Source organism: Danio rerio, chromosome 22 (assembly GCF_049306965.1).
Source record: "Danio rerio strain Tuebingen ecotype United States chromosome 22, GRCz12tu, whole genome shotgun sequence".
Taxonomy (NCBI): domain Eukaryota; kingdom Metazoa; phylum Chordata; class Actinopteri; order Cypriniformes; family Danionidae; genus Danio; species Danio rerio.
The window spans coordinates 15,917,623-15,941,338 of NC_133197.1; the positions used below are offsets into that span (position 1 = coordinate 15,917,623).

Sequence of the window (23,716 nt, forward strand, 5' to 3'; positions counted from 1 at the left end):
ATACAAAATGCAGCAGCCAGAGTTTTAATGAAATTAAAGAAATGAGAGCACATTACACCAGTATTAATAGAATTACACTGGTTGCCTGTGCAACAAAGGATAGATTTAAAGATTCTTTTATTAGTTTATAAAGCACTACACAATATGACACCTTCCTACATTTCCGACTGTTTAACAAAATATAATCCAAACCGTTTGCTACGCTCTTCTAGTGCTGGACTTTTAGAATTTTATCCTGTAAACCTGATGCGATCTGGCGGCACTTCTTTCAGCCATTATGCTCCAAAAATTTGGAACTGTCTCCCCCTTGAAGTGAAAGAATCCCCGAGTATTCATGTTTTTAAAAAGCGTGTTAAGACACATCTTTTTAAAATTGCGTATGATTAAACAAGTTTGTAAGGTGTACGCATTTTATCTATTTTGTTGTAGGTTTATGTATGTAATGTATGGTGTGTGCCTGCATATGTAAGGACTATTGTGTGTGTGATCATGAGGATATATACTTACATTTTGTGTACATGAATGCTTTTATTTCAGTATATGTGATATACATGTTTTTGTGGTCTATTTTAATGCTTTTGTTGTTGTTTGTGAGGCACTTTGAGTTGCATGTATGTTGGAAAAGTGCTATACAAATAAAGTTTATTATTATTATTATTAAAACTTGCACACAAGCCTAGTATGATATCTGATCTATTTGTTAGAAAACTCTCAGTCAGTATTTCAAGGAATTGAATGGATTTGAAGTAAAAAGAAAACTAAAGTAGGTTCTAGACATTGCACTGAATAAACAAGATCTTGTCCTAATAGCCCAGATATCATCAGATTCCCCAAAAGAATGGCTTCAAGAAAAATCCCCAGCTTTCACTTCACATTCCTGAGCACATTTTTAACAGGGCTTCTTGTTCTTGCCAAACACGACTGCCAGAAATAAAACGATTTCGAAGAAGGTTAAATCGGGATATCACTTCTGCTAGACACAAAAAGAGATGTGGAGATTTAAATAGGCTTTTACAGGAGAAGAAAAAGGGATTAAGAAAAAAGGAAATGCAAAAACAAAGGTCCAAGCATGTCGAGAAAACATGCTCAGATGAATCACAGGTTCAAATCATCTTCCAACTACATTTGACCAAAACAAATTCCTGAACGCATACTTCTCCTTCATATATTGTTTGTTTCTTGAGTAGTCAAGATGTAGTATAACTAGTAAAATATCATGTACTGTCATCATGGCAAAGACAAAATAAATTAGATATTTAAATAGGTTATATATATATATATATATATATATATATATATATATATATATATATATATATATATATATATATATATATATATATATATATATTTTTTTTTTTTTTTTTAAAGAAATCTGTTAAACAGCCCTTGGTAAATATCTGAAAAAGTATTCAAATTTCACGGGAGGGCTAATGTTTTAGTCTTCAACTTGATATACATTTATGAATAGTATCGGCCACAAACTCAGGCCAGATCTTTGAGATGTTCTGACTTTATGCTTTGCTTTCTAAAACTAATCCCACTTTCGGTGTTCAAACATGACCAAATCTAAGCAATAGATTAGACTTTCACTGAAGGTGTGAACATTAACACAGCATTGTAAAGGCTTAAGGCTAAAGGCTTATTACCCAAAATGCTAATACATCTTCACAATGTTCAATTAAGCAAGTAAAATGCTAATTCACACTATCATGATAGCAACGTGACAGAAATATGGTAGCAAAGTCCATAAAGCATAGTAACAATAATAAAGATGCTAGAAAACTGCTTATTTCTAATAACACGCGATGCTAATTAGTTCTAGCAATATTATGCTAGTGACGTTTTAAGTTCTCCTAAATCAAACCTTTAAACCTAAAGCTCTTAAAAAGAAAATTTAAACTTTCAGGAACTTTACTCATCTAATGCCTTCCTCTTTAATATCGGTGTGGGAAAAGAGCCCATTTTCCACTCTTTTTTCTTTCAGTTTTGATTCTGAAGTGCACAGTTGGTATCCCTGCCACTAATCAGCGTCTCCCACACAGTTCCTCCTGCTCTTTCACCCACTCCAAAAACTCTGACTCAGGTGCATCTCAACGAAATAACAATGAAAAAAAGTTAAACATGGAAGTTTTAAAATAAACAGCTAGCAGTGGCTTTTAAAGTATTAATCAGTTGGTTACATAAAATACATTAATATTTTATCTGCAAATAGTTCAGGAGCTCAGGTTTTCATGCCAATAGCATTTTTACATAGTGTACTAAACCTAATGCTAATGCTAATTATCTATTCATTTTAAATCAGTAAAAGTAGAATTATATCAAGTACGTTACAGTACGATACAACACATTTGATATATTATTTACATATATTATTCATAAAACATATTTTGGTATAGTGGTTGTCAAAAAAATCATTTGTAATGCACACAATGTGTTTGCTTATTTTAATCTGTCCAAATTAAATTACTTTTAATGGGGGGTTCCTTTATTTACTTGTGTGTGCGAGTGTACACGTATACGTATACATAAAGTCGCAACATCCTGCTCTCCCTCGTGAAGCTAATATGAAAGTAACGTAAACTGTTATTCATCGAAATTCAACTAGGCATGGCTCCATAATGAAGCACATTTCTATTGAGCCCAATGTTAAAATGGACAACTTTACAGCAGTGTTTACAGCCTAGTACAAAAACACTATTTTGGTGTATATAGCTAATATTACCCTTCATGACAACGGTGAGTTGTTGTTTTTTTTTTAAAGATTTTTGGAGATTTCTTTTTATAACTCATCCATTTCGTTTTTATTAAGTTATATTTAGTCTGCATAATTAAGGGCGGGCCATTGAGTGACAGCTAGGTCTCGCTGCTCTCTGTCTTGTCACCTCAGCTGATTCTGGCTGATTGGCTGCTGAACTTGGCATATTCATGGTATTTGTGTAGTTTTCTGTGGCTTTTATGTGACAGAGTCAGTTGACTTTTCGAATTATTTCTTACAATTGTCAGATAATATGGCATGCTGTGGGCACTTTATTCTCCTCACAACCCATTCAATTTGCTCTATTTATGGCATGCTGTGGGGACTTTATTCTCCTCACAACCCATTCAATTTGCTCTATTTCACTTTATTGATATAGTATACAACAAAGCATATGTTGTCAATCACAAACGAGTCGCAGGTAATCAAAATATTGAGTGCATCTCCCAAAGAAAGCCTTTCTACGAAAAATGCTAGCAGGCATCTGCAGCTCCGCTACTTCGCCTTTATTTGGTTACTCCCGGTCGGTGCAATGACACGTAAAACAAAATGGCAATGATTTGGTCACGCCCACTTGAAGCTTCATTTGCACTCTTCAGAAACCTATGGGTGACGTCATGAATACTACGTCCATATCTTTTACAGTCTATGGTATACACACACAAACATACATACACATTGTAGTATTCATCGCTACACATCTCTTCAGACTATTAATTTAAAGTCTGATAATCCGTATTTAAATTTTCATCATTAAATTATATTACTAATGACTGCATTTCAACATGTATTGCAATAGGACAGAACAATATATCATTTGAGCATCGATATCGCAATGTGCGTCTCCACAATAACTTAGATTTTTGCTCTACCGTTTGTTATATGCTTGTAATGTATTACATGTTATACATTTGCATATAACTCCAGTTAATCTCAATTAATTTTCTTAATATAGCTAATTCAAATGATCTGGTGAAATGATATTCATATCTCAATATGCATGGCAGTAATAGAAAAAATATCGCAATGTCATATTTTTCCAACATCGTGCAGCCCTTTATTACATTATAATACACTAATGCAGGGGTGTCAAACTCAATTCCTGGAGGGCCGAAGCCCTGCACAGTTTAGCTCCAACCCTGCTCCAACACACTTACCTGTAGGTTTCAAACAAGCCTGAAGGACTCAATTAGTTTGATCAGGTGCGTTTAATTAGGGTTGGAACTCAACTGTGCAGAGCTGCGGCCCTTTTGGAACTGAGTTTGACACCTGTGCTCTAATGCATCCAAAAAACTTAGAAACATGATTAACAGTTATTACTTCCAATCACCAATTCATACATTTAAACACTCTATATTATTTATTTACACAGCATCCATGTATAAAATGATGATATTATTATCTAATCAATTGCTACTCTCTTCTCTATCAGTCAGACGCAAAAACAAACAAATCTGCCAAGAGCTCGTCCTTCACTCTCGTGCGGACAGGAAGAGGGGGAGGAGGAGGGCCGGTTGCATCCGAGTGGCCTCTTCAGCTCTTCAGAACAATATTAATTAAGGGCCGCGTACTCTTCTCAAAGGAGTGTTTCATTTACATCTGGGTTAAACGTGCTAAAACGGGCCCTGTTCAAATTATTGACGACATCATCGTGCACATAATGATGCGGCAACTTGTTCTCATCGAACAGTACTTGAACATCTTGTTTTATTAGTGTTATGCACAGAGTACTGGAAATTAAGATACGCCAGGGTACAATTTGTCTTTAAAAGGCATAGACTAAAGTACAGAATGTTTTAATAAAGAGGTAAAACAGCAAGTGTACTGCCAACAGCTTTCCCAAATCATTTATAGTCAGCAGTTATGATGATTTTAAACAGCTTTCATACACCAAAGACAAGCCACATAACCATTTTCTCTCCTAAGCAGGTGGTTGCATCAGACTTTTAAGGCTTTTGTATGTTAATGACCTCTGGCCTTTAAAGAAAACAAAATGCAAGCTTGGAATAAAACGTTACCTAAGAGGCTGAGATGGAGACCTAGTGTGCACCTTCACGTCCTCGACTCTGTTGGAAAAACATTGAGATGACACTGGGTTCAAGCACACACCACATGGTTACGTAAACTGCAGTTGAAAAAGGGAGTGAATTCATTGCTTAGGTTCGAGAATGAATGCACACTACATACCGCATTTATTTTTAATTAACAGGCAGCATTTGTGTTGTGTTTTGAAGTGCATTGCAGTGCTTCCCACAGGTTTGAAATATACTTGGGGTGGTAGCCGGATTGAAACACACCATTTACCCACATGACAGAAAGAGTTAATTACATGCGAGAAACAAAACAATTACATTTTTAACAATAATTTTGTTTATTATGACACTGTCATACCACCCGATTACAATGTTATCACTCAACTGAATAAGTGTTATCAGTGGTTATTAGCTGTTAGATATGGGCCAGTAGGGGCCTTCTGCGCCTACTAGTAGGCTAAGAAGGCTGTTATCAATCCATATATTTAATCAGGTTTACTATTAAAGAAGACTTCAGATCCAGATCTGTTTTTAAATTACTATGATGGTTGGGTTTAAGGTTGGGGTAGGCGTTAATAAAATACAATTAATAGGAAATTTTATAAATAATATAAATAATTTTTAAATAAATACAATTATAAGCCTGATTTATACTTCCCCTTGGTGCCGCATCGCGCACATCTGCTGACTGCGTGCAAAATGAACAGGGTTTGTATACTTGCCGTGTTCGCCGTTGTGATATTCTTTAAAACGACAGGGAACGGTCAAAAGAAACTGACCGTGAAGTCAGACAGATAAACAGAGAAGAAGGAAGTTTCCGAAAGTATGTCATATCTTTAGTATTGTTCAAGATTTTTTAACTATTTTTTTTTTTATATAAATTAATTTAATTATAAAAAATGTTTAACCATTCAAGTTTTTTTTTTTTAAACCAAACTTTAATGCATTACTTGCTTTTGTTCATATTTCGGACAGTTCTACCTAATAAAACTTAATAACATAATAATGACAACAGAACATGGGTTGCTCTACAAATATATTATAGAAAGAATAAACCATCATCACAAATAATGTAAAAAAAAAACAGGGCATCAGTATGTTGTAAACCGATAGGTTGAAATATTCTTTTTCAGGTGCAAATAAATAATTTGATCCTTAATTATAGTTTTGTAACTATTAAATTATTTTCAATTCAAAATGAATGGTGAAAAAACATTTTCGTAATTAAATAATCTATTTTGGCTTTATCCCTCAGGTTTTTCCAAACATTTACAAAAACTTTCCTCCTTTCCCACTGCTATTGCAATTTCTAGCCAAGAATTATTGATCATCTGGTTATCTTTATGAGCAAGCAAACAAGCAAACCAGTGGACGTGTCGAGAATAAACCAGGCTTGAGAAGCAGAAGGCCCCTACTGGCCAATATACATCAGCTGATAACCACTGATTACACACATTCAATCTAGTGATAACAATCGAATCGTTTCTTTTAAATAGGTAAAAAAAATATGAATTATTTCTCTTACTTTTATGCTATTCAGGAGCCATGTGCACCCACTGACAGGTAAAACAAGCCTCTCTCGCTCTCTCTCAAGTTCAAAGCAAATGAATGCCAAAGCATTTTAGATATGTAAAATATATAATATATTGCATCATCAAATTAATCAAATATACAGCAAATGAAAAATAAATTCACAGAAAAAAAGAATAAAAAGACGATATATAAAAAAGTATACAAGTTAAAACATGTAGATTGTTAAAATAGGGCAAATGCGTTGATTAACCATTACTAATGGTGTACATACATTTTGCTCTCAGTTTAGACCTGTCATTTTAACCTCTCTGAGTAAATAGTAAAGTTTTTTTCAGTTGTTTCGATTAAAGAATGAATGATTAGTCAATCAGCTGTCAGCGAAAGTAGGCCTAAAAGAAAACGGTCATGCAAAAATGCATACGATTAACAATACATTTGAAGAGCGAATGCAAAACCTGAATCCCGGACATTTTAAGAAATTTAGAAACCCTGGCCCAAAAAGGCGTGTCTCTGTGGGTCTGCACAGCATGTGAGACTGTCTGTGGGAGTGTTGATGGTTTTGCTCCGATCAATCAGTTAATCCAATTTTATGATTCAATCGGTATTTTCAAATAAGGCTGATCTCCTGAACCGATCGCAGTTGTTTTAAATTAGATAAAATACCCAGGAAATCGTAGAGATGAGAGTGAATTAGCAAGAGAACAGATTGCAAGAGGCACTGTGATGTTCTAAGCTTTACATTTGTTAGGTTAGATAAATAGCACAGTAAAGATATCTCAAATGGACATCCCTGTCTCTCTCCTCGAGCGATCGAGTTGCTGTGAGGTTGTCCAGAGCACAGAAGCTTCCGTCAGAGACATGCTAGTTGGAGAGCAAAATATTAAAAACGGCCTAGCATTTATTTAGGCATTTTTACATATACAATGCATCCTGTAAGCATTAGTGGTTCACTTTTTCCACATTTTTTGCTGTCACATCCTTATTCTAAAATCAATTAATTAATTTATTTCCTCAATTCTACACACAATATGCCATAATGACAATGTCCTTGAGTGGCCCAGCCAGAGCCCAGACCTAAATCCTATTAAACATCTCTGGAGTCATCTGAAAATGGCTGTACATCGTCGATTCCCATCCAACCTGATAGAGCTTGAGAGGTACTGCAAAGAGGAATGGGCAAAAATTCCCAAAGACAGGTGTGCCAAGCTTGTGATACGATATTCAAAAAGACTTGAGGCTGTAATTGCTGCCAAATGTGCATCAGCAAAGTATTGAGCGAAGGCTGTGAATACTTATGTACATGTGATTTTTCAGGTTTTTAATTTTGAATAAATTTGCAACAATTTCAAAAACTCTTTTTTCACATTGTCATTATGGGATATTGTGTGTATAATTGAGGAAATAAGTGAATTTAATCCATTTTGGAATAAAGCTGTAACATAAAAAAAATGTAGAAAAAGTGAAACGCTATGAATACTTTCAGTTGCACTGTATAAAAACTAAAAGTTCTGTGTTTTTGACTGTTACATCTAGTCTTTTCTGTAAAGCTGCTTCTGGCAATGACATGTCTGCACAATACAGTTATAAGAGATGTGTTTAAGAGATTTTATGCAACATTATGGAGCGAAAATCCTGACCAGAGCATCCCTAGTAAAAGAATAATAATAATAGTGAAAAAAAATGTCACTACATATGCGGCCCCGACAAAGTAAAGTCTATGTGTGGGAAGCACTGCATTAGTATGCTGGTTTACAAATGCAAAGTGCAGTATATATACACACTGAAACTAAACTAAATGCCTTTTTGTTTAAAGTTTAAACTTTTTTGTAGTTACAGCAGTTTTGGCACTCTAAAATGATCCCAAACTGAAGCAGGACTCTTTGTCCAGATCAATTTTGACAAAATGTGTAGTCACTGCACTGTGCCTTTGTAGGGCTGTATGGATATTGTGCATTTTAAGTATGCAAGTATCAAATACTCCGATTATCTACAACATTCGCTAAACTTATTTTTATTAGCAAAAATACATCATACTTACGCTAATCGTAAAAAAAAACAGTGCATAATATGCATAATATACTTATAAATGTGCTCAATTTCAAGCCAAACATTCAAACTAAACTTAATATAACCTAAGACGATTAATTAGCATGCACTTTAAATCTTACAATTATTAAATCAATATGCAAACTGCACAAATTTGTACGCAGCAGGATGTCCATTATATAGATGCAATCAACAAACGCTCAAACTAAATCACATTTTTAAAGAATTTTAGCATTTTTACAGAAACAGTGCACAGTACAGATACATACAATACGCTTTATGCTAGCGTTCTTTTCAAACCAAGCCTTTAAAAAATATTAGTGTGCATACTGTTCACAAAAACTGTACATAATATTCATAACGCATTGTGTAGTAAGAAAGAGTAACATGCTAGGCCTTAATTTTAAAGCAAGATTAATTTTGAAAGAAAGTTAGTATGCCGTGTACAATGTATAACAAAGCAGTATTGCTAGCGCTGCATTTCACATTCAAGCCTGTTAAAAAAAAAAAAAGCATCTAAAAGCAGCATGTACCCATCCTGAGGTACATCTCTCTGAAACGACAAGAGCGCCATGTTACTATGCCAACCAGCTGGTACATCAGCGCTCTTACCAGTGCAGGGTTTCTTTTGTATTTATTTTCGCTCTGTGTCTTGCATTTAAGAGTGGACTGGAAACACTAACCATGGCCTGTCGTCATTTAGCTCTTCACGGAGCTAAAAGCTAATGGAAGTTGAAAGAGTCGTGATAAAAGGCCCCCCATTCACGAGCGGAAGAAACGAGTGTCATTTATGTAATGTGACTCATTACTCTGCGTATGTGGAGACCTGAATAGATGATGTGATACTGGTCTTACACCAGCATTGCTTTTTATGTCCAGGTTGAGATTTGGGCTTTAAATAGCGTGTTACATCACCAAAGTCCTCAAAACGCCATTTATAAAGATGATTTGGATTATCAGGGCTGCCAGAGGGGGCGCTATTGTAAGATGACGAGTGTTCAAATTATTCATTCGTATAAAACAAAAGAATGGCGTCTTACCTTATGGCTCCAGTGGTCGCAGACCTCGGCTGCCGTCGACCCTTTAAGGCACGCAGTTTGTCTCCTTGCGTCATACCGAGATCGTTCTCAGCATAATCATTCTGTCAAAAGTTAGAGGACATGTAAATGCATTGAGTGATCGCAGTGACCCACAGTGCCTGCTTTCCATGTAGTCATGCATTTATCGTTTTGCACGTTGTTTGAGCTGCTCTGTAATAACACTTCCGAAATGGTAGCTGGCAGAAGGTTTTTATGTTTCTCTGTGTTTTTTCTTCGTGGGTGTTTTGTTTTTTCTGAAATGCGACTGCGTGAAAGCTGGAGCATACGCTTGACGCAGAAGTATTAATCAGCCTTTAACGTTTATATAGCGATTTTAACCCTCTCAACATGTTTCAACAATTTGACACTAAAAACAAAAGTATTCATTAAATTATCCAAGTAGTAAAATACCGATATTAAAGAAGTAGTTCACCCCAACAATAAAATTACCCCTAATTTACTCAAGCCATTAGTGTATGACTTTGTGTTAGACAAACAGTTGGAGAAGTTTTAAATTTTATCCTGGTTCTTCCATTCTGTATGAAAGCGTTGGAAGGTGATTTTTGTTTTGAAGTTTCTAAGTGCCAAATCTTATGAAGACAATCGATGTGATTTTTTTTAATAAAAATATTTATAATTTTTAATTATAAAATTCCGAATCACTGTCTTCAGGTGGTGGTTGAATGCACATTATGTGCAACTGACGTATACGGCATATGATGCAATAACGTAAGATGCATTTGTTGCGAAATTTCCAGGATTAAATACATCTCGTGAAACACAGTTTATTTATAACAAAAGAACATAAACGATGAATAAGAAAACTATTTGACTTGGTGTTACTGTACATGTCATACAGTATATAACAAAGTGTCAACCCATCTTGCGTCAACCCTCATGTCTAACACTGATTTAGCCACCACCGGAGCTCAGTGATTAGACTTAAGAATTTAACAGTAGCTATGTTTCCATTAAAAAATGCAAATTAACTTCATGCGCAAAACTGGAATTTCGCATACAAGTCGTGCGAACAAAGTAGCGTTTCCATCAAAGTCGTCAAAGAGAACCAAAATCGTCACTTTCTGATTGACTGGTGCCAAATAACAAAAGTAAAAACGGAATTTGCTGCGGTAGGAGAAGCTGCGTGAATCTTTTCTTTATTCAATAAATGACTTGAACCTCAGAAGACAGTATGCCGACAAGTCAGACACGTAGCACAGACACTCTTGACAGTTCTGGAGGTAATTAATAATATAATAACACTAATACTGAAACGGTAAAGGCATTTTAGAATGATCAAAACAACATTTCATGTTTAACAATGTGCTCAACTGCTGATTTGTCTATTCACACACATTTTCATCATCACTTTTTATTAGAACAAAACCACATAGGTTTTTAATTGCGCATACTGGAATTTGTTTATCCTACTTAGGTATGCGCATATGTTTATGCACATTTTCAAAACTTATGCCATCGTAGGATTTCCTTTAAACAATTTTATTTCGTGCATATCCAAAATGCACATAAAATAAGTGAGTGAAAACGTAGCTAACGTTAAATACTTCTGTTCCAAAAAAAAACACAGGTTTACTTCAGAAGACATGCGCTAACCCCTTGGCAGTGTGAGGGTTAGTTTAATGAATGACTTATGCACTTTTGGAAGCTTCAAAATAAAAGCCACCAACCAACACCATTATACATCATAGAAGAGAATGGATTACATTTCAAACTACCCTGACTGTGTAAGTCTGAAAGAAGAAAGTCACACACACCTACGATGGCTTTAAGTTCAATTATGGGATAACGTTAATTTTTGGATGAACTAATCCTTTAAATTCAGAACGATATAGCAAAAGGCATGAAGTATTTTCTTAACTATTTGAATGATATCAGATTAACCAATATATTTTATGATACTTTACATGGTTTTCACAATACTAGATATCAAACAAATATGCTAAAGCAGCTGATCATTTAATAGCTGACATGAATACAATTTAAATATTTAAAAAAATTAGAATTTAACACTGTGAAATGAGCTTAAATGGCTAAAATATTATATAAAATAAAAATTAAATAAATGCCATATAACTATGCAATTAATGATCCCCAATATAAATCACTTTTTATTATATATAAAAAATAAATGAATTGAAATGTCCCTGTAGGCCTCACCTCCTCCATCCGGTCCAAGCTGTGGGATTTAAAGATGGAGGTGCTGATGGAGAGGTTGTCCATACTGGAGATAAGCTGAGGCACTGATCTGTCCTGATACTGCCTCTGCTTGGACCGTAGACTATCACCATGAGCCCAGAGACTGGCCTGCTTCCTGTACAGGTACAAAAAACAACAATTCCCCATCAACGTCCTGAGGATATGGTGTTTCGGACAAACAATTCAGCTGTATGGGAAGAAATCTGCGCTCGGACTGAACTGTCCACTTAATGCCAGATAACAGGCACATTGTGCTCAGCAAGCAGGAACAGAATCTCACACGTCTCACAATGGCCTAAGGAGGAAAATATGCCTGATGATAACATTCATCTATCCCGTGGTGGGCATTCAAAAATCACATTGCGGCATCACGTCAGCACAAAAAAACACACTCGAGAGATTAGCTTGAACTGACCTTCGCATGACCAGTGCTCTGTTTTAACTCACACATGACAATGAACCGCAATCTGCCTATATGCTGCACGAAATTGATAGGCAAAAGCCAAATCAAACTTGCAAGCCTGAATTGGATGACTCAGGCAAAACATGTGTTGACCTTCTAGATCCGCGCTCTTGAAAACCGCTCTCCCAATATACCAAAGTTAGAGCACTTGTCTGCGTTATGTAAAAGTAACACACAATAGAGAAAAAGAAGGTATTGAGCGGCTCAAAGTGGTGCATTGTGGGACTTACTCTTCTAAATAATGCTGCTGGGGTCCAATAATAGAGCCAGGTCTGCAGATGCGGATCCAAGCGATGGCTTCGGCAGATGTGAAACGGTAGTGCTTCATCAGGTAGCAGCCAATTAGAGTGCCTGTCCGGCCTAAACCCGCTGTGATTGGTCGAAAAAAAAAAGTTACACAAATACACAATGCTAATTAGATGTTTGAACATGGTCAAAATCAGGGGTGCCCAATTCAGTTCCTGGAGATCTACCTTCCTGCAGAGTTCATCTGATTCAACACACCTGTCTGTAATTACCAAGTGCCCCTTCAGATCCTAATTAAGCTGCGGTCACAATGCATTTTTTCCCCACAGACTTTCTTTATTTGCACGTGAATGCGTCAGACCGTAAATGCAAGGTTGTACATCAAATTTCATAGTTCGCTATATTGCAACGTTCAAGCTTGGTGAACTCTGACCTGTGAAATCGCATCACTTGAGTGCATGAGACCAATCGAGGATCAAAACATGACCTCTCTGGACAGAAATTTAAAATATAGAGCAATCGCTCGTTTTTTTGAATGTCTACTTATCTAGTTTATTGCCCCTTTCCACAGCGCTACACGACAGAATTTTGCAAGCTTAAACTCTAGTGTGACCGCAGCTTCAGTCAGTTTAGTTGTGCTTGATCAGGGTTGGAGCTTAGCTCTGCAGAAAAGTAGATCTCCAAGAACAGGGATGGGCAGCCCTGGTCTTAAACATTTTAAGCCTGTCCCTTTTTTTTAACCAATTCGGTCACTTTACACCAGAAAATATCTTGAGTGGACAAACTTAAATATTAGTGTTAAATTTAATTGCGTTTCCATCCTATAACATGCAGAGAACACTAAATACAGGTGTAAACTGGGTCTGAACAGGTTTAAGCTTGTCCTTTTTGAATGCTTTAGTCACTTTACACCCGAAAAATAACATGTGCTTTCCTTAATCTTATTGCACACCTTAACATAGCTGTACGCTGGGACTAAACTGGTCTGATTTAACTACTTCGACCTCATTTACACCTGGCATTAAGATGCTTTTTGATCAATCACAAGTAAACACTAAATCTAGGTGTAAACTGGGTCTAAACTGGCCTGATTTAACTACTTTGACCTCATTTACACCGGGTATTAGATGCTTTTTGTTCAATCACAAGAAGTAAAAATTAAATGTAGATGTAAACTGGGTCTAAACTGGTCTGATTTTAACTAATTTGACCTCATTTACACCCGGCATTAAACTGGGTTTGAACTGGTCTGACTTTAACTACATCGACCTCATTTACATCACAAGTAGTAACACTAAATCTAGCTGTAAACAGGGTCTGAACTAGTTTGGAAAAAATCCAGTTTTGACAACTTCGGCTCCATTTACACTTGGCATTAGGATGCACTTTGCCAGATCATAAGTGGACATTGGTAAATACAGATACAAAGGAGGCATAAAATGATTTAAGCTTGTATAGTTTGAACCCTTCTAGAGGCTAAAAACACATTCATTATGATTACTTTTCAAACTGTATATGAATAGTACAGACACATGGACAGTTTTAACATCACAGTTGCTATCCATATCCTTTTAATTTGCTTGGTAAACTTGTATCTTAAACGGAGCACTTCTGGTAAAGTGATGTAGAGCATGACAAAATAACAGTTTTAACAAATCTCAACACGTGGTCACAAGAATCACGACAGAGGAAACTGACTTTTTTTAGCGAACCACTTGTGATTTGTTCACTGAAAACGCATGTAAACATCAGGTGGAAATAGGAACAAATGTATTTTAGAAGCTAATGTTTATAAATGACATTTACAAACCAAGTCTAATATCGAATGTAAAAAAAAAAGCCATTTTGTTATTATCCTCTTTTTGCGCAAAATAAGTAGGTCAACGAGGCGATGCTGTCATTTGCATGTCTTTGATTTAAGTGGCGTCTCACCTTTGCAGTGCACAGCCACCGCTCCGCTCGTGCTCTCGCAGATGTGCAGGAAGCGGCGGGTGATGATGTCACTGGGCGTGCTGCCATCCACAAAGAACAGGTCATAGTGGTCGAAACCGGCATCTGTAAAGCGCTTGGCATCGTAGATCTTCTTGTTGAGGCGAACTATGGTCGTGACGTTGTGTTTGCGGAAATACGGGAAATATGCCTCAGGCGCGTGTAGAGGGTAACCTATGGCACAAAGAAAGAAAGAGAAAAAAAAAAGGGGGGGGGGGGTTAATTTTATAGCTTACACACTGAATAAATATGAATGTAAATTTAAATATGTATATTTAATTTAAATTACTAAATGTAAATAAATTTTTATAGACTTATTGAATGTATATCACCATTAATTTCTCATGAAGGTAAGGTTATCAATTTACACATTTAGAGTTATATTAAACATTGCATTTAATTATTATTTGAAAAGAACATGCACAAATAATAGTATTAAACACCCTCTGTATAACCCATAATTAAGATTAAAATGGATCTTAGTATTAGATAGAATTAAAATTAATTTTAAAGGTCATTTTAGGTAAAAAAAAAAAAAAAAAAAAACTTTTCTATTTTAAAGGAAACGTTCAGCGATTTATAAATCATGAAATTGTAAATTTAAAAAACAAAAGTAACAGAACATTTGATAATGTATTTATGTACATCCATATATATATATATATATATATATATATATATATATATATATATATATATATATATATATACACACATACATATACATACATTTTTAATTATATTTTAATAATTTTTTATTAATTACATTTTCCCTAAAATATATTTTATTTGCAAGAAGTTGCATTACAATTGTTGCAAGTACATTTCTCCTAACATTTAAGTGTGTGCAAAAATCTAAAAAGTTTTAAATCACGAAGCATTTTCTAGACAAGCAAATCATATTGCCTTGTTTTAAGAAATAATATGACAAAATTATGTAAGTTTTTCCCTAAAACAAGCAAAATAATCTGCCAATGGGGTAAGCAAAATAATCTTGTGTTAAACGAAAAACAAGATAATTTTGCTTACCCCATAGGCAGATTATTTTGCTTATTTTATTGAAAACCTTACGTAATTTTGGCATATTATTTCTTAAAACAAAACAATATTTATGGCTTGTCTAAAAAATGCAGCGTGATTTAAGAACTTATATATATATAAGAACTTATATACTTAGATATTTGCACTAGAAACCAGACAAAAAAAATCTAAGAAAAGCTTTTTTTTTTGCAATGTGGGATGTAAGAATTACTAAAACAAGAGCGCCCTCTACTGTCACTCAAATGAAATGCATCAAATCATGACAGTACTTGCACTAAAAAAAAGAAGCTGCAAGCAGTCTTACCGTTCTCTACTTTACTTTTGGGATGTGGCCCACTGAAAGCAAGAAGTTTGCCTGGGGTGATCCAGTTCAGATCTCCGTTCTCGACACGCTGAAAGAACAAGAGAACCCGCAGAAAAGGAGTGATGCAGGCATGAATAAAGTGTACAACGAGAACAAGCAGATTGAGTTTGTTTCATAATTGGTGAGTTGTGTTGTCCTGAACCGCAGGGTTGCAAGACTCGTAACCCCATCAAAGTGGAGGGCACTGAGGGTGACGGATTAGAACAAACTGGAAAATTTACATAATGCTAACGGCCAAATCAATTGAATGCTCATTTGGCGTGAATCGTTCCAACAATTGTGTAAACACCCTAGATGTACAACTCTTATAGTGGATTACAAACACAGGTACGTAATGTATAATCACTTTGACTGTGTGCGATTTAAATCTACTTGATTCAGCCGAGACTGTCATTATGTTAAAATGTCTTTGGGTCAGACGGAATAAACATGATTATGTAACCGGCTTGAGGAGCAATGAATGTAATTCTGGGTAAAACATTGCCTGCTGGTTTGCCTAATGAGCGTGAGCAAGTCGCATTTCATAACGAAGGGGTGAAAAGGGGCATCATTACCTCATAATGTTCATATTCGTTAACATCGAAAGTCTCGAAGTTCAAAAATCCATGCTGCAGGGCCTGAAAAAAAAAAAAAAAAGTTTATTTACATTAGTCATATGCCAACAAATCGAACATAATCCGTAAGGTGGATTTCCCCTCAAAGGCCCCTAAAATTCCTTTTCACCACACTAAACATATGTACACATCCATCTGACATTGTTGAAGCAATTAGTCAGTCTAATGAGGCTGAAGCAGTCTGTCTGGTGCCTAATGAAAAGCAGCGGAGGAAGCAGATTAAGGAAAAAGGCCAACAAGTCGATTAGGCAGAGAACAACAGCAATCAGAGACGAGTTTGAAATGTTAGGTTTCAACTGCTCCGAGTAGAAATGAACACATCTGACTATATCAAAAATGCTTAAAGGTTTTTGATTTTGGTATAGTTTTGGGTTTGTGTTTACTCACTCCTTAATAACAACCTAACAACCATAGAAGTAGTGTTGATGTGTAGTAGTAGTAGTGTTGAGATGTTGTAGTAGTAGTAGTAGTAGTAGTAGTAGTAAAGCAGTAATGTTGTGGTGTAGTAGTAGTAGTAGTGTTGAGATGTTGTTGTAGTAGTAGTAGTAGTAGTAGTAAAGCAGTAGTGTTGAGGTGTAGTAGTAGTAGTGGTAATAGTAGTAGTAGTATTGAGGTGTAGTAGTAGAGCAGTAGTGTTGAGGTGTTGTAGTAGGGGTAGTTGAGCAGTAGAATTGAGGTGTATTAGTAGTAGTTGAGCAGTAGTATTGAGGTGTATTAGTAGTAGTTGAGCAGTAGTATTGAGGTGTGGTAATAGTAGTAGAAGTAGTAGTAGCTGAGCAATAGTGTTGAAGTGTAGTAATAGTAGTAGTAGTAGTAGTTGAGCAGTAGTATTGAGGTATATTAGTAGTAGTAGCTGAGCAATATTGTTGAAGTGTAGTAGTAGTAGTAGTAGTAGTAGTAGTAGTAGTAGTAGTAGTAGGAGTTGTTGAGCAGTAGTGTTGAGGTGCAGTAGTAGTCGTAGTAGAGCAGAGGTGTTGATGAGTACCGTGAACCAAAACATTACGTCTTTTATCTTTCATCTATTGGCAAACAAAACCAATCCATACAAGCATGGACCCTAAAGGTGTCATGTAGGATCTTAAAGACTTTAATATGCTTTTTGGTGAAGCACATTCTTGGTCCAGGGTCCACTGTCCTACTAACAGTGATGTGGACAGAACTTCAATTTTGTCTTCTGCATTTGACCCAAGTTAGTGGGAAGTAGAGGAGCAATTGTGGGTGTAGTGCCTGTTAGATTAGTGCACTGTTAGCTTACTCCACCACCTACTGAAGGTGACTTGACATGACCTTTACTTTAGTCCCATATGCAAGTTAGTTGATTGGAAACACCAAGTACACACACACACCTGGAGAAGAGTGGAGCAATGGCGGTGACTGAAAAGGGCGAAGAGAGTGCTACTTGTTCACTCCCCCAACCTACATTATTTTACTAAAAATGACATGACCCGCACTTTGGTCCAAGTTAACACATCCAAGTAAGTGGATCAAAGCTGCAAGTACTTTCTGTGAACAGACATACTATGAGAAACCCCCCAGAGAAGCTGTCGAGCAGGGGTGGCCAATCCTGTTCTTGAAGATCTACCTTCCTGCAGAATTCAGCTCCAACCCTGATCAAACACAACTAAACCTGCGGTCACACTAGAGTTTATGTGTGCGATATCTGTCGTGTGGCGCTGCTAAAAGGTGTGTGATTAAACAAGCTTATTAGACATTTAAAATAGTGAGTGATTGCTCCATGTTTAAAATTTCTGCCCAGAGAGGTCATGATTTGATCCTCGATTGGTCTTACGCAGTCAAGTGATGCATTTTCGCTGGTCAGAGTTCACAAAGCTTGAACTTTGCACCACAGCGACCTGCGAAACTTAATGCATGACTCAGCGTTTCCGGTCTGACGCATTCGCGTGCATATGAATGGAAGTCTATGGGAGGAAAAGCCCAGTGTGACCGCAGCTTAAGTCGGATCTGAAGGAGAACTTGGTAATTAAAGACAGGTGTGTTTGATCAGGGTTGCAGCTCAACTCTTCTGAGAAAGGTAGATCTACAGCAACATGATTGAGCACCCCTGGTGTAAAGCAACTAAGGATAAGGTGCCTCAAGGGAACCTCAGTCTTTGTTATTAATAGTCAAATAGAGTGTTGCAACTTGTGCTGGTAAAGAGAATTGACCACTGCAACCTATTGGTTACAAGACTCTCTTACCATTAGGATACAACTTCACCAGCTAATGCATGTAGGGAATGGCCGGACCCAGGGTTTCACATGTCTTTCACCAGGCTTGTTGTCAACCCACAGTGCATCCTGGTCCAAATGTACCTGGCCATGAGATGCTAAAGAAAATGGGCAACCTTCTTTAATCACTCTAAAGTTCTGAAGACTGCACATGCATTGTAAGTTTTTTTTTTTAAACAGGGGTTATTATAGGCAGTGTGATACATGTGACTTGTGCCAGAGGGGATAGCATTCCTTGCCTTGGTTGCTCGACATCCTGTCTCGAGACTTGTGGCTTGTTCCTTCCAGGACCACTTCACAAATTCTCACCACTGCTAACCAACCCACAAGCCTTGTCATTTGAGATGCTCCGACCCGTAATGTGGATCTTGCATGAGTTGCTTAGAACTTTATTTCTGCTTATCTCTCCTGTATTCAACACAACGATTACGAAAAGTGATTGTGTACTTGACATATAAGCTACACCGACCTAAGATGTGTACTTGTTAGGGGACCTCTGACAATATTAACCTCAAGCCAGGGTTTCGAAGGGGTTAACACAGTAAATTGGTACATTTTCTTTAGAACACATTTTGTAAGTCACAGACTCATTACTAATCCCATCCAAACATGAAACATGCTATCCCGAGTTGGATTGTTTCATCAAACCTAATCGGTGCTGATAGAGGGCACAGCAGGTGAGTGATTATCAAAAGCTGGCAGAGTTACATCACTCTAATGGAGCAATCAGTGGAGTGTGCTCAGGTATGAGCCTTTTGCAGCTCTCCAACACAAACAAGTCCCACTGAAGTCCACACGTGCAGACACACAATAGGCGGCAGTGTCCCTTTCCCCCGTCTGGGTGTACTGACAGATGTGTGTGCATCCGATACAGCAGGCCGTCTAACTCTCAGCCGGTGGTTATGTAACTGTTCCTGGGCTGGTCAGGTTTAATCGAATGAGCCCAGCTTCCCTCCTACCCTGACTGGACGAAGAGCTTACCGAAGAAATCCTCTTGTGCTGTGTCAACGGACAGTGTGGATGAGTTGGACTTTAATTACCAACAGTATGGCCTGAATCTGAAGTCTGAACGGACTGGTAATTGCAGAGACTAGTGGCCTGGTAATCTATAAGCAACCCGTGTCCTCGGTTGTTACCCTTGACCCCTGAATGCTCCAAGAGGATTGTTGCTGTAGCAGTGTATTAAAAATTCCCTTCATTCAGAAATGTGTGGATAAAAAAAGCATCCTAAAGTAATGCCTAAACAGCTTTAATAGTTTTTGGTTACTTTGGCTCAAGTTTTTGTAAAAAAATATATATATTTAATCATTAATAATCAATAATAGTTACATAATATTGTAAGGATAGCACTTCTATTTAAAGTCCTTTAAACGTGTATATAATATGCATGTATATAGTGGCAACATAAACTGGTTGATAACTAAGTAGTATCACTAAAGGCTGATTTATACTTGTGCGTCAAACTTATGCTCCGGAGCAGCCTTCGCGCAGTAGCATAGCCCTCGCCGTGGCTGACAGTCAGCCAAATCTCAAAGAAAATGCAACTACATATCATATTGATGCGTAGAGTAAGCTCTGTGATTGGTCGGCTTGGTAGCTGTGACCAGTGTGGGCAGGACCGAGAGCCACATGAACCCATTGGAGGAAGTGTTTACAAGTGGAACATAAAAACCTACTGCCGGCTAGCGTTTTTAGAAGTGTTATTGCAGAGCAACCCAAACAGCACGCAGAAGTATAAATGCACGACTACGTATAGAAGTATAAATACAAGACAGGCATCGTGGATCACGTTGATCACTTGGCACAGAGGTATAAATCAGTCTTAAAGCTACCCTGGCTCTGATCTTTACTTTAACCCATGTAGTTACCTCATATAACCTAGTACTTTCTAAGAACACTGTAAAATAAAGTGAAATAATAAATAATAAAAAATAAACTAAAATGAGAAAAATACATTGCAATAAAAATTACCAATTGCATAAAAGAGATATTTATTGTAATTTGCAACAACATATTTTTTTTACAATTACCAGATTGCTTTTGAAAATGTGCTTATTTTTTGTATAAATGCAAGTTTATATCGTTCACAATGAAGCTTTTTACAGAAATTGCAACATTTTAGAGAAGACACAAACCATCTCAATGTGACTTAAAACTGCTAAATTATGAATCACACAATTTATATGACTTTTTCCTCTTAAACGTTAATCTCTCATGATGTTACACTCAATACTTATGTATAGTATAGTATACTTAAAATCAACAAGCTTTTATTTGCAGTATTTATTTAAGTTTAACACAATGTGACTTAACATGTGAAACATTAATTGTGAAAATGTCATTTTTGCACAAATATATTTATTATTATTAAAAGTATTAGCATTGTTATTATTATTATTATTATTATTATTATTATTATTATTGGGATGCTTCGATTGATCAGCTGGAGATCGGTATGGGCCGATAATCCCATTTTATGACTCGATCGGTACTTGCCAATCTAGCAGATCTCATGAACCGATAGCAGGCGATTGTGTACAGCTTTACATGCAGTGAAAAAAAATGTGTTCTGTGTTTGACAACATTGCAAGTTTCATTGTTTCATTGAAGTTTCAAACTTCAATAAAAAAAACCATTAAAATATATATTCTTAAACCTGAATATTTCATAATATACCTTTTTGTAATATACTTATTGGAACAATAAGCCTCTAATTGCATTATGAAGCTTAAAGCATCAGAATCGGTACTCAGTATCGGCCAATCACTATGAAAAGTAATAGGTGCAAATCCTGATCTGAGCATCCCTAATATATATATCCAAATATTGAGACATTGTAACCATTTTTCCACTATGCAGCAGAACTAGGAGTATTTTTGTTCTGTTGAACAAGGCATTTTGAAGAAAGCTGGAAACCGTTGAGTTCCATAGTATTTGTTTTTTTTCTACTAGGAAAGTCAATGGTTATATATTCCCAACATTCTTCAAAATATCTTCTTTTGTGTTCAACAGAATAAAAACACTCAAACTGATCAGAAAAAAAAACAAATACGAGCAACAAAGAATTTTCATTATTTGGGTGAACCCTCCCTTTAGCTTCCCGTTAAGATTCTGCTCCGTGAACTCTTGGTTACGAGCCCAGATGTTTAACCATTAGACAAACCCAAACAACTAACCAAAACAAAACGACTGCTCTCATGTCAGCAAATAGGGCATTAACTCCTCGCCTCCAGCTCAGAGAGAGGCAGAAGTGGTGATTAGATCATTACCAGGCATGGGTGTTTATCACACTCACAGATGCTGCGTGTGACTCATGCAATTAAAGAGCTGTTAAAACAGGCTGTTAATGAGAGCCGGAGGGGAGTCACATACATCTGTCTCAAAGAAACTGCAAATTACACAAGAGCCTGCATGTCCAGAGCTTTGCAGACAGGGGATGCTGCAATAAATTACATTTAAAAGGAAATACAATGCAACTTTCAGTGCAGCTTTGTTTTGGGCTGTGGCACCATGTCAAACATGCGATTAAAGATGTATCCTCCTTTTAGTCTGCTCAGTGTTTAACATCGGTCGTGGAAATTCAGTTTTTGAGTGCGTGAATGTCAGGAAAAAGTCAGGGAATTCGACATTTAGCCAAGAGTGTGAACACTGGTAAGCTCTAAAAGGGTTTGCTTTTGGTAAGAGGTGTCACATGACAGATCAGTTCATGTACAGTTGAAGTCAGAATTATTAGCCCCCTGTATTATTAGCGCCTCTGTTTATTTTTTCTCCCCAATTTCTTTTTAATGGAGGGAAGATTGTTTCAGCACATTTCTAAGCATACTAGTTTTAAAAACTTTTTTCATATAACAGATTTATTTTATCTTTGTCATGATGACAGTAAATAATATTTTACTTGATATTTTTCAAGATACTTCTATACAGCTTAAGGTGACATTTAAAGGGTTAACTAGGTTAATTAGGTTAACTAGGCAGGTTAGGGTAATTAGGCAAGTTATTGTATAACAATGGTTTGTTCTGTAGACTATCGGAAAAAAAATTAGCTTAAAGGGGCTAATAATTTTGACCCAAAAATGGATTTAAAAAAATTAATAACTATTTATTAAAATAAAACAAATAGAAGAAAAAATATTATCAGACATACTGTGAAAATTTCATTGCTCTGTTAAACATCATTTGGGAAATATTTAAAAAAGAAAATCAAAATCAAAAGGGGGCCAATAATTCTGACTTCAACTGTACTTCCTCTGTCACTTGCAGTTTTTAGAACGGTGGTGATTTAGTTTAACCATTTCCTTTTGAAAACCCACTAATTCTCTTTTTAAATGGTCTTGAAATGATCTCTGACTTCATATCCGAGGACATCATCTTTATGTCTGCCCAGATGACAGCGATGTTATCATCCACTGTTGCTAGTTTCGGGTTTTCCTCTTGTCCGCCACTACAATCCCCTTGTTTCTCAGCCATGACAGTACCCACTTAGTTATCAAGTTATATCACATTTTCTGCTTTCCCGAACTTCAATCAAGAAATAAGTTTTAATTTGAATCAAATTGGGGGAAAACTCAAAGAGAATGGGAGACGAGAGCAGCCATGTGCTTCAGTTTACTACCGAAAGTCCTCCAGTTTATGTACTTCCTGCTTGCATATCCAGATATAAAAAGGTGTACATTTTTCAAAATGTATGCTCATCTTGTCATTTACATTAAGTATTTTTTACTCAATCTTCCAAAAACCCACATAAATAGAGACCAAATATAAAACCTTCTTCAACCAACATAATATCAAATGTGCCAAGTTTGTATGTTAGGAAGGTCTATGGAGTAAAATTAATGTACTCAAACTGTAAGAAAACAAACAGGTTAAGCAACTGAAGGATGTTGTTGAATGACTAGCATGTAAGAATGCACTCAGGAATCCACTCTCCACGTTCAACGAGTTTTTCCAGTGCATTGATATGAAGACACACCGATACCTACAGACGTGTTGCTGAGAAACCCGCAAAAAACAGATGCGAATCGCAAACTCACGTGAGCATTATTTACCAGCCAGCCAGTCTAACAACTCTGAACAGAAAAATGATCTAGAAACACCTTATTAAAGCA

At 36.3% G+C, this 23,716-nt stretch overlaps 1 protein-coding gene across 33 annotated transcripts in view; it reads right to left on the reverse strand.

The window, feature by feature from the left end:
- cdc14ab (cell division cycle 14Ab) overlaps positions 1-23,716 on the reverse strand; it is a 73,897-nt gene that overhangs the window by 13,321 nt on the left and 36,860 nt on the right. For 21 of the 33 annotated variants that reach the window (XR_012397454.1, XR_012397455.1, XR_012397453.1 and 18 more), the window contains 7 exon segments: positions 16,324-16,386; positions 15,710-15,797; positions 14,308-14,538; positions 12,360-12,498; positions 11,628-11,781; positions 9,411-9,511; positions 4,777-4,824 (listed from right to left, as the gene is read on the reverse strand). Coding sequence is in view for 12 of the 33 variants with exons in the window: in XM_073936655.1 (XP_073792756.1) it covers positions 4,777-4,824; positions 9,411-9,511; positions 11,628-11,781; positions 12,360-12,498; positions 14,308-14,538; positions 15,710-15,797; positions 16,324-16,386 (824 nt within the window). In the remaining 21 variants the exon portion in view is untranslated. 33 annotated transcript variants of the gene reach the window in all.